Source organism: Mytilus edulis, chromosome 9, assembly GCF_963676685.1.
Source record: "Mytilus edulis chromosome 9, xbMytEdul2.2, whole genome shotgun sequence".
NCBI lineage: Eukaryota > Metazoa > Mollusca > Bivalvia > Mytilida > Mytilidae > Mytilus > Mytilus edulis.
Window position 1 is genome coordinate 21,420,197 of NC_092352.1, and position 18,367 is coordinate 21,438,563.

Below are 18,367 nucleotides of genomic sequence, written 5' to 3' on the forward strand. Positions count from 1 at the left end.
CAAATCTTTAGAGAAATTTCCAGCCTTATTTGTAACAAAACAATCTTTGAAAAACAAATATGACAGACATGAGCCAACAACAACCACTGAACTTCTGACTCCTCAGTAACTTAATTGTAACAGACATGAGCCAACAACAACCACTGAACCTCTGACTCCTCAATGACTTAATTCTAACAGGCACAAAGAATGTGGCTAGGTTTAGGTGAATGTATTGTAAAATGTATTCTTCTTTTAAAGCTTAATAAGATAAGTGTATCATGTGTATATCTGCTTCAAATTTGTATATAAGCCTGAAATAGGAAAGTTTTTATTTAGGGACCAGTTGAGGACCACCTCTTGGTGTGAAATTTTCTCACCCTTCAGCTGTTGTCTGCTCTTAGGTCAGGTTGTTTTTCTCTTTGACAGATTCCCAATTCCATTCTCAATTCTATATTACATTTATATAGTCAATTTTATAAGAGATTTGTCATTTTTTTTAAACTATTTTCATGATGTCAGTTAAAATTTTCAAATTCTTAAGGCCAAAATTATGGGTTAGTTAGTTTAAACATATTTATTTATAGTGGATTGGGAAACAAGTTTTGCAACTTATATTTCCACTTTGCGGGTGCGAGTGCTGCCTTGTAGCAGCATAAGCCTGCTTTTTTTTTTTAAATCTACAAGGGTGTCTTTAACGTGCAAGAGATATGGCTATAACACGGGTCAGCCATTTATCATCCCCTTCCAACAAACTATCATCGTTTCCTCAAGACCATACTTGCAAATGGTGTCAAGGTAGAGCCGAAAATTCAGTCCCTGAAATTTTAATCCTGCATGGGAATCGAACCAGGAACCTTTGTGTTAGTGGTCCAATACACTAACCACTACATCATGGCTCTCCATGAGTTAGAGAACCAACCACTTTCTGTCCCTATCCAATATTCCCTCATTTTCAAGTGGCATTCAAAATATTATCTTCAACATACTGTATTGCTGAAACACACATAGCTATTGTCAAAGAGAAAAATTACAATTTTAATCATCTGGTCACAGCTCCAGTAAGTTTTAAAAGTTAAATGTGCTAGATATTCTCTATACATGTACATGTATCTAGCACATCTACCTTTTTCATTACAGAAGAAGGCTTGATATGAGTTACAGCAAATAGATATTCAATCAGATAATTATTTAATTTTTCAAAGGACCATTTGATTAAAATAGAAATTTAAATACTGTATGGGTTTTGCTCATTTTTTAATACCCTACAGTAACCTAAAGTTGCTTACATCCTCTTTATTTTGACCCTTTTGGAAAGTTGTTGTATTGGCAATCATATTTTATAATCTTATAAATTCATGCTCTTTTGTTCAATTAGTTATATAATTCTTTACCATTCACAGAACAGTTGTGGTCAAAAAGAAATATTTACCTTATTTTGTACATCTTGTTCTTAAATTTTGTTGTATTAAATTTTGTTTTGATATTAAAACAGTAAGACTGTTAATTTGAAATCTCATGTTGGCGTTTTTAAAGTTCATGAAGTTATGAACACATTATTAAAATTGATTTTCACTGGCTTGATATCAAGTGTTAATTTGTATTAATTCTTGGTTAGAAAAACTGCAATGTAATCATTCACACATTAAATTGTTGCCCATGATTCAAGGTTGTTTTTCTGACCTTTATTCATATCACAAACGGTCAGTTAGACTGCAGATTATTGATTGTTTGTGGATATTGTTTCTTACAGAATTGTTGTAAGTTGATTGTTGTATGTTTATTAACCAGAATTGTTGAATATTGTCCAGTTAAAGTTGGAATGTTATTTTCAATTATAATATTAAAATTATGGTAGTATTTGTACAAAACAGTATGCCTTTTGCTCATTGTTGAAAGACCTATTGTGACCTATAGTTATTTACAACCTTGCCTTTTGGTTTTGGGGAAAGTGGTCCTTGTAATTAGCTATCATACCACATCTTCTTCTTTTTCATCCATCAATGCAAATAATAAAAAAATATAGGTTATTTGTTTTATATCTGTTTAATAAAAATATATTGTTTCAGAATGTCTAAGGAAGACTTCAAGTTTACATTCCTCAGTAAAGATTTAGTATCAACATTAGAAGTTCCTGTTCCCATACCACTGAAGCAACCACTGAATGATTTCATTGGTCAATTAGTTACTGCTCATAATTTGCCATGTTTTATAGAGAATGGTAAGTATCACTTACGATTTCAAAAGTTCAATGTAGGATAAAAAACTTAATTCATATGGTTTTTCACTGAGCTTTACTTAATTTGGGAAAAAATGATTGACCAATTGCAATAAGGATGTATAAAATCGATGTCAATTAAACAAAACTTGCAGCAATTAAGACCCCCTTCTCCCCACCCCCCACCCCCAAACTATTTGAATTAAGTTTTTTTTTATCCTTCATTGATTTTTTTATGTCCTCCCTTAACATTCACTAGATTATTTCATTGGCCAGACAATTGTATTAAATCATAGTTTCATTGAAGCATCAATTTAACAAATACCTATCAGAAAAAACTATAATTGTTGTTTCATTTCTTTCATAAAAGAAATTACGGTACGCACAATGTATAAGGAAACTAAGGTTTCAACTATCTCTGGCAAAATTGCATAAGTTGAATTTGGCTATGTTTTTAGTTTTTTTTTGGTTATGTAACTTTTTAAGAGGGTGGGAAAGGGTTATTTTTGTGCAATGTGTTTTTGCCATTTTTATTTTACGTGCAGACGTGCAAAGGGTTCGACTTTCACCATATTTCGTGAAACTGGTAATAAAATCAACGTGCAAGAACTTTTTAATTGGTCGTTCATCGTGAAATGGTAATTCTATTTCGCATTCTTCCGTGCAGATACCAGGGATGGGGTCAATTACTTTAAAATGTAATCGATTAAATTACAATTACTTTGCTAATAAAATGTAATCGATTACATTACAATTACACCCTTTTTCATATGTAATCGATTACATTAGATTACTTTTCTTTAAAGTAATCATGATTACTTTAGATTACTTATGATTACATTGTAAATTGCAATATCAAAGTTTTTTTTATAATTTTTTATCCTCACAAAAAAGCTAATTTTGGTGATTTTTTTAAAAGCTTTAAATTATTCATCTTAATTAAAAGAATTTATAGACAAGTACAGTGTAACATGTGTAATTTGATAAAATAGCTATTACAGACAAGTGCATGTCCTTTCTCTATGTAAAAGATATAACTTTATTTTTTTCTACAAATTTTAACCAACTGCCTAATTAACAAAAAACCTGAACAAATAAGGAAAAATTAATTAAGTATAATTTTATTGTCTGTTGGGACATAGTTGACCTCATAATTGACACATCCATTAATGTTTTTACAGGTGTTAATCCCCACTTCCATTTTTTTTAACAAACAATAGGTGAGCTTGGGTATTAAAATTTTATTGTCATAATAACAGTATCAATAAAGTTAAAAGTGGTTGATTGTCATTATTTTATTTGAAATTTTTTAATACTTGATCTAATTAATAATTATTGTCAGGTGAAAACACAAAACAGCTGTGTAACTTAGGAAAGTATATACATTTCTCTTAAAATTAAAAAACAGTTTATTTTAATAAAATATATTTTGTACTAATGAAACTTCTGACGTCACCTGTTGTTAACTATGCATATTGTTTGTAATATTATGCCATATGTATACACTGTACATGTACTTGTTTGTACTGATGAGCCGTAAGGCTCAAAGTTAATAAAGAACAAAAATTAGAAAGCACATATTATACACGAATTTATGGAAAACAAAATTTATTCAATTTGTCAATAAATGAAATCTGGTTTTAACTTCCATTTTGAATTAAGTGAGCTAATATATTTATGTCGACCATCAAAGTAAAATTGGAACTAAATGTTTTCTGCATTTGAATTTCAATGTAGTTATGTAAAAATATTGGTTAAATTATATGAAATTGGAGTTAATATCAGAAGTTTTCAATCAAGGAAAACAATGCTTTCAAGGCATATTCTTGTATCATAAGAGCTTAATCTCACAACAAAATATTGGAGAGGCAATTTCCTTTAGTAAACTGTTAACAAAATAAAACACTAGGTTAAACAAATTTGTTATATAGATGATACAATTTATCACATTAAACAAGGTCCCATCATTGTGAATACCATTTTCATATGTAATTATATACAAGATTTGTAATCAGCAAGTAATCATATGAATGTAATCTTAAAGTAATCTAAAAGTATTCATGATTACACCTGTTTTTTGCAATGTAATCGATTACATCATGATTACTTGTAATCAGAAATGGCATGATTACTGATTACATAGGATTACACTGCAAAATGTAATCGATTACAGCTGATTACGATTACTGATTACGATTACCCCATGCCTGGCAGATACCCTCCTTTACACCCCCTTTTTTTAACTGTTACAGTTTCTATTCATCCTTAGCTTTCAAACATTATTGGCTTTGATAGTTTTTGATAAAGCTTGAAACAGAAAAGCCAAGATTGTCTAAAGTTTTCATCATTTGAATACTAGGTGGACAGAATTTTTGTCATATTTTAAATGTAAAATAATTTAAAGCATTGTCTTGTATGTATGTATGTATGTGTACTTTACTTTATTTATTTCAGAGTTGAAAGAAAAACTAGATGCATTTGTGTGGAAACACACACAACAAACTTATGAAAAAAATGTACAGAAAAAGATAGATGAAATAAAGAAGGCTGACCAAGCATCTGTGGACAGTTTGGTTGATAAATGGTCAAAAGCTTTCACACAGGTAAGGATTTTCAGTTGAAGATCCATGAGTAAATCATTTCATAGGACAAACATTCAAAATGTTAGGGAAATATATCCATGTAATGAAGACTGGATGACTGTTAGGGAAATATATCCATGTAATGAAGACTGGATGACTTTATCTTGGGAAATATATCCATGTAATGAAGACTGGATGACTGTATCTTCTGTAAAACAGGATCTTGGTAGTCTTCAAAATCAGATAGATTGAACAAAAGGTTAAAGGTGATAATCATGATAATTTTAGTTTGTTCTAGTAGCTTGCAACTTCAAAATCAGAATTTTTTATTAGAATATCATAAATTTTCTGTATCTTGTACAGGCTATGTGATATAGAAAATTGATGGAATAATCAATTGATTGGTGGGTAGGTTTTGGTATAAATGTAGGGAAAGCAGAAAAAAAGTCCATCACTGGAAGAGTTAGGGTATCTAAGTATGCAGCCAAATCATGCACTTAGTGTGAACCAAGGTTCCGCAATGGAGACTGTACTTTGACCTATAATGGTTTGATTTTTTACAAATTGTGACTTGGATGGAGAGTTGTCTCATTGGCACTCATACAACATCTTCTTATATCTATTTGTTACTTAAAATACTGCATTAAGATAAAAAGGTAGAGAAGTAAAAACTACCAACATCAATACTTTAGAACATATACTGGTACTTCAATATGTTTTCATTAATTTCTTATCAGTTTGATGATTCTTTTTGCAGGAAGTGAAGACATATGCCAAAGTAGAGGCAGAGACCCAGGAAGAAAAGTTCTCTAAAGTTTATCACGCTCTGATTCATTCACCAGCATTAGATACATTACTAAATCTAGAACATACATACTCTTTGACAGTAGAAGACTTGTTACGCCAAAGAGATGCTGATCTTGGTCATCTGCAACAGAGGTATGCACTTGTATTAGCATTGGCACATTTCATTTTCATGAGACTATCTGGCTATGGTACCGTACCTCAGTAACAGTTTATTGACTTTCAAACTTTTCATTGTTTTCATGTTAAAATGTGTGATTATATCAGTTAAAGGAAAAACTCTTAAGATGAGTCATTGATATTTGGTATACAGTTGTGCAATCATAGGCTGATCTCATTTTCAAAGGGATTCATTGGGCCAGCCTGATCAGTCATGGTCCATGGTCTTTGAAACTTTTGCATACTTTGGATGTTAAAGTTTTGCCATTTAGATTTCAGCATTTGCATTGTACTTTACTAACATTTCAACAAAAAAGTTTATTGCATTGAATTTATATAGAAAATAGCAATTTTATTTTTTCTCGACTGACTTGCTGTAGCTCATACTATTTGAGATTTAAGGGACTGCTTCTTGCTGGGTCCAGGCAATTTCTCTGTCAATCCTCCAACTCTAAGTAAATGACACAATATTTTTGACCGATAATTTTTCATTTCTCTTGAACACATAATGTGTCTAGTATGGCTCTGTATTCAAGTGATTACATATGTAGTTAATTGATTACAGATCTTAAGAAGGGTAGGGACAACAATGTTGTTAGTTGGAGGTAAACAAATCATTAAAATGGTATTAATGATTAAAAAAAAAAGACTAGAACACACATTTCCACTTTTACACAAAGTGACAAGTTACTTACAAATAAATGCAATAACCACTTTATTTGATATTATAAGCTAGATTATGATTTGTATAAATTTTAGATTTTACATTTCCAAGGTTATTAATATGTGATTTTATTGATAAAAAGAGGGGATATTTCAGTTTTTGTACAAAAACTCAAAAGAACTGTAAGCAGTTTTCATGAAACTTTGATGACTTGTTTATAACTATTAAAATAACCTCCATGTATTTTTTTTTAATTTATAAATTTCTGATATGACATTGAGGAGTTATGGAACTTTATCCATTGAAACAGCTACAGGCATAGCATACACTCATGGTGCAGCTCTTCAATTTTTTATAATTGAATCATTGTGTTTTTTCTTATAATATTTACAATGTTTGTTATTATAGACAAAGAGAGGAAATGGATGAGGCAGTCAAGACGTATTCTAATGATGAAGTTAATGAATTAGCTCAAAACCACTTTGAACAGATGCAGGTAAATTCATTACACATAAAATATAACAATCACTTTGAACTAATGCAGGTTAAATCATTGCACATAAAATATAACCATTACTTTGAACTGATGCAGGTAAATTCATAAAACATAAAATATAACATTCACTTTGAGCAGATACTGGTAAATTAATTACACATAAAATATATCAATAACTATGAATGGATGCAGGTAAATTAATTACACATAAAATATAACAATAACTATGAACGGATGCAGGTAGATTCATTACACATAGAATATAACAATTACTTTGAACAAATGCAGACCCATTCCAGTGAAATGTCTGTGTATACCACTATACCTGTATATAGAAAGGGACCCCCTTGCAAAAATAATCCTTACTTTGTAAAATGTCTGCATTTGAGCATGGTAGATGTTCCATTAGGAGACATATGTTGAGCTTGTATATGTGATTTGTTAAGTATTCAGTCAGTGGTAATACAAATCTTTCACGGGAGCATAAAATGCACAAGATCATGTCTTCCTGTCTGTTCTTTAAGTTGCTATATGAGATCTACAAAAATTTCAACTGCTAGTAGGTTTTAGTGCTTAAAAAACTAGTAAAAACTCCATTAGGACCATGTTCATATCCCAAGTCAGGAACCCAGTAAGTGGTTGTCTTTATACATTTTTTACTTCCATGGTTATATCAAAATGATTTTTGTCTTTTATGGACTTTGATTTTGAGGGTTAATATTTGATAGTCTCTGTTACATTTATTCACACTTTTCTAGACTCACATTGTAAAATAGCTTGTAATATTGCTATTGTCTATAGTAAGTACTGTTGAAGACTATGATGACCTCTTGTATCTTTTGGATTTTGTATGTCATTAGATTGCTGTCCCATTGGTGTGTACCACATATAACTTTTTATTTGCTTTTTTTTTTCAATTTTCAGTATGAGTTTAACATTGTTTGACCTTAACTTGTTCTGTTATATTTAGCAATGCACTATCTTAGAAGAACATATACAGAAATAATAATCATTTTATTTATAATAAGTCATAAGAATCAGGTATTATGTCACAGTGTTCTCCCCAGATATTTTATATAGCATCCTGGTAAACAGGGGAAATTGAAATACCATCTTGTTTCTAAAAATTATAGCATCACATCCATAACATAACCTATAGGAAAACCAAATCAGATAGCATCACATTTAAGATTATAGCATCACATTACCATGATGCTAAAAAGCCCTGGGGAGAACACTGAAATTATGACATTGTTTATAACAAAGTTCCAAGTGGAACATCTGTTAGGAAGGAACAAAGGTTTTGGCCCAAGAAAATAAAATGTTTGATAACTATTTCAAAGGAGTAGGTCCGGTAAGGGCCGATTTTGGCCTCAAATTTCAGGTTCATCTGAAGAAAGATTTTGACCCCTTTTTAAACACTTAAGTGTCTATTTTATTTTAATCAATTAGTTTATGTTAAAGATTTTAACTGAATTATTCATAAAAAACGCACCGATTCAAGCTGAAATATGAAAAATCTACCAAATATGCCGAAAAATGTCGTCAGATGGTTTTTGTCAAAAATGAAAGTGGCCGCATCCATGTTCATCCTCATCCTTTATATATGTTATGTATTATCATAAAATACAACTTACATTTCAATATTAGGGATGCACACGAATGCGGCCACTTTCGTTTTTCACGAAAACCGTCTAAAATTTAACTAAAATGCTAGAATTGTGAAGATTTCAGTAATTTAGCATGCCTAAATGGTGCTAGTACCCGATATATGTGCATTGTATTGTCAAAAACAGCCCATTTTTATGTAGCAGAAGCATTTTACTGTCCAATAAATAACTAAAAGTTTATATTTTAACAATTTTGTAAAACTGCTATATTTTGGACCTACTCCTTTGCACATAAAATTTAAAAATGCATAGAATCAAGAAATATAAATGAAAAACATAAAGATTTTTATCTGATGATGTCACAATTACGTCATGATATGTATGGTTTTCATCAAAACGATGAAAAATACAGAATTTATGCAGTTTTCTATCATTATTTCCGTTTGTGAAAACATCATGCGCATCCAGGAAACAACAAAATAATTTAACAGAAGCTTTATTATAACTATTGACATAATCTCACCAAATATAAAGTTGGTTCTTGGATGCGCACATACTTTTTCAATCTAAAATATACTTAGAAGTTGATGAAAAACAAGGAAAATCACAAAATTTTACAAAATATGCAGATTAAGTCAAGATTTGTTGCCATGGTAACTTGTTCAATGTCAAATTTGTTTTCTGAATATCTTGTACCTTAGTCAAGTTTTCAGTAATTTAAGAATATGTATGATAAATTTTAGATTTTCAGTAATTTTTGGTCAATTATTGCCCTACACCTTTATGTTGACACCTGTGATGATGGAAGTTTTTAAACGACCTTGACTGGCTATACAGCCATATTGTCATGCATTGCCTTACAATTAATTGTTGAACTTTATAAACTTGAAAATCATAACAGAAGACTCTCCTGATGAGAAAAGTTCAGGCAGAATCAGACTACTTTGTATACAGTGAAACCTGATAAAACCGAACCCTGACTAAACCGGAAACCTGTCTAATCCAAACTTGTTCTAAAGACCAATCATATCACATTTTATGCATTGTGAACCTGATGAAACAGAATACCTGCCAAAACCGAACAAAATCTCAAGTCCCGAAAGGGTTCGGTTTAGTCAGGTTTTACTGTATATATGTTAGGTCTAAAATATTTTTAGAAAAGTTAAGGATGAATTAGACATAATATGTTTATGTTATGTCAGGATATTTATAGGAAAGTTAAGGATGAATTAGACATAATATGTTTATGTTATGTCAGGATATTTATAGGAAAGTTAAGGATGAATTAGACATAATATGTTTATGTTATGTCAGGATATTTATAGGAAAGTTAAGGATGAATTAGACATTATATGTTTATGTTATGTCAGGATATTTATAGGAAAGTTAAGGATGAATTAGACATAATATGTTTATGTTATGTCAGGATATTTATAGGAAAGTTAAGGATGAATTAGACATAATATGTTTATGTTATGTCAGGATATTTTTAGAAAAGTTAAGGATGTATTAGACATAATATGTTTATGTTATGTCAGGATATTTATAGGAAAGTTAAGGATGAATTAGACATAATATGTTTATGTTATGTCAGGAAATTTTTAGAAAAGTTAAGAATGAATTAGACATAATATGTTTATGTTATGTCAGGATATTTTTAGAAAAGTTAAGGATGTATTAGACATAATATGTTTATGTTATGTCAGGATATTTATAGGAAAGTTAAGGATGTATTAGACATAATATGTTTATGTTATGTCAGGATATTTTAAAAAAAGTTAAGGATGTATTAGACATAATATGTTTATGTTATGTCAGGATATTTATAGGAAAGTTAAGGATGAATTAGACATAATATGTTTATGTAATGTCAGGATATTTTTAGAAAAGTTAAGGATGTATTAGACATATGCATAATATGTTTATGTTATGTCAGGATATTTATAGGAAAGTTAAAGTTGAAGTAGATTATGTTTTATTGCAGATGATTGAAAGTAAATGGACCAAAGAGTTAACAAACCTAAAAGACACGCAGAAACAGGAATTTAGAGAATGGGTGATTAAAGTACATGAAGATACTCAGTCTCAATCAAAACCCTATATGTAAGTTTATAAGAAATTCATTAATAACCTTGGACTTTGCCATCTCTTAATTAATTCTAAACTAGAACTCACCCACAAAATCGCGGGCATTCAGAGCGTGGTTGAAAGTATGTAAACTGTTGGAGGGAAAATTTTGTAAAAGATTTTGTGACTGGAAAATTTAAGGAAAGGTATCAAAAGTCATAGGTGCTTGGGGATAGGACAATTGTTATTATTATACCTTACATATATTTCAAACAATTCTATTGGTTAAAACGTTATCACGTGACATGGAATAATTCAGTTAATTTTCATTCAATTGCAAGGAAGGACGAATAACCCTAAAAATTTACACCAGTCTGTGTGTTATGTTAAAAATATAGACTAGCAAGCGTTCGAAATGGCTTTCCACTGTTAGTTCGGTATAATAAAACAATTGTGGCCCCTTAGAATCGATGAATATCCAAAATTGTCAACCCTTAAAAGTTATTTCACTTCGGGCTGCGCCCTCAATGAAATAACCTTCTCCTGTTGACAATTTTGGATATTCACCTTTTCAACGGGCCATAATTGTATATTGTCCCCCTCCTTTATTTTTCCAATTTTCCAAATTTTTTGTTTTCTATTAATTTCAATATGGACATACATTTAGTATATTATGAACATGTGTTGCTATGAATAAAGGGTATTTGCTCTTTACTATCAATTCTCAGTTTATAAATCAATGATTTTTTGTACAAGTTTTATGACTGGATAACTTCAGAAAAGGAATACCGTAATTTTAGCGCTTATCTGTATATTATGTTCATTCATTCCTATAACAGGGGTCTCTGACTCATTGGGGGGGGGGGGAGGGTTTGGATCCCGGATCCCACTTACACTTTGTACGTAAGCCATTCTCCTTTTTTAGCTCACCTGACCAGAAGGGCCAAGTGAGCTTTTCTCATCACTTGGCGTCCGTCGTCGTCGTCCGTCGTCGTCGTTAACTTTTTACATTTTGAACTTCTTCTAGAGAACCACTGAATGGAATGAAACCAAACATGGCATGAATGTTCCTTATGAGGTGCTGACCAAGTGTTGTTACTTTGTAGCCGATCCATCATTCAAGATGGCTGCCAGCGGGGGACTTAGTTTAACATAGGACCCTATGGGAAATGCATACAAATGACTTCTTCTAGAGAACCACTGAATGGAATGAAACCAAACATAGCATGAATAGTCCTTTCCTTAAGAGGTGCTGGCCAAGTGTTGTTACTTTATCGCCAAATTTTATCTGTTTTTATATGATTTCAAAAACCAAAGTAGAGTCAGGTGAGCGCTACAGGCTCTTGAGAGCCTCTAGTTGTAATTTCCCTAGTCCAAATAATTATGACATCTGGCAAGGCTATTTTAATTTTTTCTGGGACTCCTTCCTACGACCCAGAAAAAAATTAAAATGGCCTTGCCAGACGTCATAATTATTTGGACTATAATTTCCCATGTCCCGCCTAAGACTTCATTTACCGTTTTCATGGCACAATAATTTGACTTTCACGTGTTACGCTGTAACTGCTGCAGATAATTAACTGAAAATGATAGCAGATAGCAAATACACTTTATGCGTAGCATATGTATGTTCACTGTAAACAGAAAACGCCATCCGGAAGTCTGGTCTGACTTAAAATTTCGTCCAAAGACGGAATGAATATCCAGATGTCCTTTCTTGTTTTTCTCCCAAAATAGCTCAATCTGAATAATCTTAAGAATGGATGACACATGCGACTATGCATGGTACCTATAGGACACAGTGGCATGATGATCAATTTATTGTGGAAAGAAGAGAAGCGACACACAAAATGAGGTCTTCTCGTTTAATAGTATAGATACTGTATATTTTCTCTTTCTCTTTGTTTGTATTATGTTTATAAAGTTATATTATGACATACTGTAATTTGTAAATTCATTATTTTTCTTGGATTTTGTGGGAATATGATTTTAAGTGTTAATGCAGATAATTTAAGTCTTCATTCTATATGTTTGTTAAGATGGTGATTTTAGATATTTCTTGCTCAGATCACATAACAAAGAAAAAATTCTTCATTTTCCTGTTTTAAACGATGGAAAATATTATAAGAAAAAGGCCTGGAAAAGTATTTGATGGTCTCCTTTACTGAATATGTGCATCCATATTTCCAAAACTTAAACATAGCCTGCTGAATATTATTAGTTGTTTAATTTTCATAAATGGCAGCAAAAGTGGATGTGTTTTTTTTCAGTGGCAGAATGAGAAACATCAGTACAACTCTACCAGAGGCTGATGATGGGGAAAGATCTGAGGCTACTGTTACTATGGAGGAAAGTTTTACTATACATTTAGGTATGTAACAGGGATGATCAATGTAAGAGGCTACTGTCACCATGGAGGAAAGTTTTACTACACATTTAGTTATGTAACAGGAATAGATCTGACCATAACAGAGGTGTAAAGGGTCAAATGTTTGAAACTATTATCACCATGGATGAAAGCTTTACTACACATTTAGGTATGTAACAAGGAAATCATTGACCAGAAAAGAGGGGCTGAGGGTTAAATGTTAGAAACTACTATCAGCATGGAGGAGAGTTTTACCAAGGTTGAAGCTGAAATCCTACTGTCAGCATGGTTGAGACTTTCACTTTACATATAGATAGTTTACTGCAATAGTTTTGACCTTGACAGTGTGCTTATGGTTAAAGGTAAAAGGCTATGATATATACAGTCACCATTGGTAAGAGTGACTTAATTTCTATACATCAATCTTGTTACATCTATAGATATAAGTTACTATCACAAGTGTCTAAAATATGAAACGGTCAATAGGGTAAAAATTAAGATAACAAAATTATTGAACTCCAAGGAAAATTCAAATCAGAAAGTCTGTTTTCAAGTGTAAGTCACTGTGTTTTTTTATCAAACCATTATCACAAATATATACAGAAGTGAAACATAGCAATCCTACATTGGAACGTCATGTGGGTCGTCCACAGGGTCTACATTTAGATTCAGATTGTAGTTATAAGTATTTTTAGACATCAGTAACTTAATAATGAAAGGACTTATTTTTATACAACCGCAAACATTTTTGCAGTCGTATATTGGTATCACCTTGTTGTCGTCGTCATCAGCATCGTCCGAAAACAGATAATTACTTTAGTATAAAAATAGAAATGAATAAAATTTTAACACAATGTTTATAACCACAAAAGGAAGCCTGGGATTGATTTTGGGGTTTATGGTCCCTAAGGTTTAGGAATTAGGGGCCCAAAGGGGCCCAAAACAGGATTGTGCCTGATATTCATATGATGAAATCATAATCTTTCAATCAGTTTAATTGAAGTCTGGAGCTGGCATGTCAGTTAACTGCTAGTAGTCTGTTGTTATTTATGTATTATTGTCATTTTTTTTATTTTCTTTGGTTACATCTTCTGACATCAGACTCGGACTTCTCTTGAACTGAATTTTAAATGTTCGTATTGTTATAGCGTTTACTTTTCTACATTGGCTAGAGGTATAGGGGAGGGTTGAGATCTCATAAACATGTTTAACCCTGCCACATTTTTGCACCTGTCCCAAGTCAGGAGCCTCTGGCCTTTGTTAGTCTTGTATTATTTTAATTTTAGTTTCTTGTGTACAATTTGGAAACTAGTATGGCGTTCATTATCACTGAACTAGTATATATTTGTTTAGGGGCCAGCTAAGGGACGCCTCCGGTGAGGAATTTCTCGCTACATTGAAGACCTGTTGGTGACCTTTTGCTGTTGTTTTTTCTATGGTCGGGTTGTTGTCTCTTCGACACATTCCGAATTTCCATTCTCAATTTTATTTATCTAGTTTCAGTACAATAAGTTGTGTTTAAGTATTTCAATTGCTCTGAAATTGTTCCACAATGATTAGTACCATAAGTAGAAGGTTGGGATTTATTTTAAGGGTTCTGGGGCAAACAGTCTAGGAAAAAAGGGGCAAAAAGGTATCCGGTCGTTCCGGCCCCAAACCGATCCGGCCCCAAGTCAATCCGGCCCAAAGTCGATCCGGCCCAAGTCGATCCGGCCCACGTCGATCCGTCCCCAAGTCGATCCGGCCCCATAATAAAATATGAATTAACTAGATTTTGGAGGAATTTGTCACAAACTTTAACAGTATAAATGGATTTTGAAAAAAGTGTCCGATCGATGATGGATGACAACAGATCAGTAAAGTATTGGAGTACCAGTTAACGAACTATTTTAAATCCATACGAAAATTAGTGTTATTGTGTCTGTTTGTATCGAAGTTTCTACATTTTTAAATTATGAAGTTATTTTTCATGATAACTTTTACTTTGAATTTCATGGCGATTTTAATTTTATTCAGTTCACACACAGAATAGCTAAATAAATATTTACAGTCCAATGGACCTATAAAATTTAACGCATAATAATGACTTATTTAATCAAATCATTAGTCTATAATTGGTTTGTTTATTCAACAGTTGTCTGATGATTGTAATTGTAATAAGTTTATTGCAAATCAGCATATAATATAATGCTATAGCATCAACAACATATATAATATAGTAAGCGACATAATATAAATGAAAACAGAAAGCAAAATAATAACACAAAAAAAAAAAACCAAAAAAAAAAACAACACCAGATATTAAACAGATAGTACCATATATAATCTACTTTATCAGTTGTGACCGTAGTTTCCAGTTTTCATTTAACAAACAACAAAGTTTTAATACCAAAGTCCTTGAACTTGTTTGAATAAGTGATAAACATTTTGACATATTAGGCCAAGAACAATAATATTTAGGCAAAAATCTTAAACGCAGATGTCTATAGGCTGGACAAATCATTACAAAATGATATTCATTTTCAATAGCTTTCATATTGCAACATTGACAAAGTCTTTCATTACGAGGCACATTATTATATCGTCCAGTTTCAATGTTGAGTTTAAATGAACCACATCTAAGTTTTGCTAAAAGTTTAACATTGACATCAAGAAGTAAATATTTTTCTAAACAAAAGTCAATTTTGAACATTTTCAAAATATCCAATTTTTCACAATCGAACATACTAGAACGCCAGTTTTGTATAAACTGATCATAGAGGCGTAGTTTCAAAACATCATATGAAAAAAATACATTTTCTTGGTTATACCATAAAAAATTATAACCAAGATCATTTAACAAGGTACGAACATTTGACGCCCAGTTTGTTTTACCATTCTCAGCTCATGCTCAGATTGTGAACTTAGGTATTGCCACTCGTAATCACTTAATTCAATCCAATGCTGATTAATTAAAGTTACGTAATCTGTTTTTCAACAAGGTCTTTATAGTTTGATCTTCTGGTTGGTGTATATTATAATAATTATTTGTATTTTTTTTCAGGTTACATCATAGGCTTCTATAACATATAAAAATTTTCTTTTTTTTTTATCTACACCATTCAAAATATTGTCAAAATAAGAAAAATATATTGACTATATCCGATGTTACAAAAAAAAAGTGTTATAACATGAGTATCCATTATTCTTTATTGCAAGAAAACAACAAAACAATGACATTGAATGCATGTTTTCACTCTCTAAAATATAATATCAGCACTCTTTTATAGAAAGGATCCGGCAAATCAAACATCATTTCTCAATTTTAGAAATTTTAAGAACTTAAAAAGAAAAACAAAGTTTATATGTATCAGCTTGGGGATCGGCTTGTACCGTTCATGTATGTAACTATTTGTTATTATATATGTTACACAAGATGAAAGACTTGTTAGGATCACAGTCAATTGAAAGAAAATTCTAATTACTGCTGATTAATGTTGATGTCTGAATTCTTTTATATACGTTTTAATATAATTATACCCAATAAAGAAAATATTTTTCAAAGGCCTTTTTATACGACCGCAAATTTTGAAAAAATTTTCGTCGTATATTGCTATCACGTTGGCGTCTGCGTCGTCGTCGTCGTCGTCGTCCGGCGTCCGAATACTTTTAGTTTTCGCACTCTAACTTTAGTAAAAGTGAATGGAAATCTATGAAATTTTAACACAAGGTTTATGACCACAAAAGGAAGGTTGGTATTGATTTTGGGAGTTTTGGTCCCAACATTTTAGGAATTAGGGGCCAAAAAGGGCCCAAATAAGCATTTTCTTGGTTTTCGCACTATAACTTTAGTTTAAGTTAATAGAAATCTATGAAATTTTGACACAAGGTTTATGACCACAAAAGAACTGTTGGGATTGATTTTGGGAGTTTTGGTCTCAACAGTTTAGGAATTAGGGGCCAAAAAAGGGCCCAAATAAGCATTATTCTTGGTTTTCGCACAATAACATTAGTTTAAGTAAATAGAAATCAATGAAATTTAAACACAATGTTAATGACTACAAAAGGAAGGTTGGTATTGATTTTGGGAGTTTAGGTCCCAACAGTTTAGGAATTAGGGCCAAAAAGGGACCCAAATAAGCATTTTTCTTGGTTTTCGCACCATAACGTTAGTATAAGTAAATAGAAATCTATGAAATTTAAACACAAGGTTTATGACCATAAAAGAAAGGTTGGGTTTGATTTTGGGAGTTTTGGTCCCAACATAATAAGGGGCCCAAAGGGTCCAAAATTAAACTTTTGTTTGATTTCATCAAAATTGAATAATTGGGGTTCTTTGATATGCTGAATCTAACTGTCATGACTGTGTATGTAGATTCTTAACTTTTGGTCCCGTTTTCAAATTGGTCTACATTAAGGTCCAAAGGGTCCAAAATTAAACTTAGTTTGATTTTGACAAAAAATGAATCAGTTAGGTTCTTTGATATGCTGAATCTAAAAATGTACTTAGATTCTTGATTATTGGCCCAGTTTTCAAGTTGGTCCAAATCGGGGTCCAAAATTAAATTTTGTTTGATTTCATCAAAAATTGAATAAATGGGGTTCTTTGATATTCCAAATCTAACTGTGTATGTAGATTCTTCATTTTTGGTCCTGTTTTCAAATTGGTCTACACTAAAGTCCAAAGGGTCCAAAATTAAACTTAGTCTGATTTTAACAAAAATTGAAATCTTGAAGTTCTTTGATATGCTGAATCCAAAAATGTACTTAGATTTTTTATTATGGGCCCAGTTTTCAAGTTGGTCCAAATCAGGATCTAAAATTATTATATTAAGTATTGTGTAATAGCAAGTCTTTTCAATTGCACAGTATTGCGCAATGGCAAGAAATATCTAATTGCACAATATTGTGAAATATCAATTTTTTTTTTAATTAGAGTTATCTTTCTTTGTCCAGAATAGTAAGCAAGAAATATCTAATTGCAAAATATTGTGCAATAGCAAGATTTTTTTTTAATTGGAGTTATCTTTCTTTGTCCAGAATCAACTTAAATCTTTGTTATATACAATATACAATGTATATTCACTTTTTACTACCAACTGATAAATTAAAATAATCTTTACCATTCAGTGATAACAAGCAGTTTTTTTACATCTTAATATTTTATGATGTATTTAAATGAGTAGTTATTGTTGCAAACTCCATTAGAAATTTTAATTGAGATTAGTTTTGGAATAAGGGAAAGGGGGATGTGATTAAAAAAATTGGGTTCAATTTTTCTCATTTGAAATTTCATAAATAAAAAAGAAAATTTCTTCAAACATTTTTTTGAGAGGATTAATATTCAACAGCATAGTGAATTGCTCTAAGAGAAACAAACATTTTAAGTTCATTAGAACACATTCATTCTGTGTCAGAAACCTATGCTGTGTCAACTATTT

At 31.3% G+C, this 18,367-nt stretch overlaps 1 protein-coding gene across 2 annotated transcripts in view; it reads left to right on the plus strand.

Moving 5' to 3' along the window:
- The window catches only part of LOC139489659 (FERRY endosomal RAB5 effector complex subunit 3-like), a 29,694-nt gene that overhangs the window by 1,307 nt on the left and 10,020 nt on the right, over positions 1 to 18,367 (plus strand). For both annotated transcript variants that reach the window (XM_071276304.1, XM_071276306.1), the window contains exons 2-7: positions 2,049 to 2,200; positions 4,652 to 4,800; positions 5,537 to 5,718; positions 6,815 to 6,902; positions 10,497 to 10,615; positions 12,850 to 12,950. In XM_071276304.1, coding sequence (XP_071132405.1) covers positions 2,050 to 2,200; positions 4,652 to 4,800; positions 5,537 to 5,718; positions 6,815 to 6,902; positions 10,497 to 10,615; positions 12,850 to 12,950 — 790 coding nt within the window. In that variant the 5' untranslated portion in view covers position 2,049. The remainder of the gene's footprint in view (positions 1 to 2,048; positions 2,201 to 4,651; positions 4,801 to 5,536; positions 5,719 to 6,814; positions 6,903 to 10,496; positions 10,616 to 12,849; positions 12,951 to 18,367) is intronic.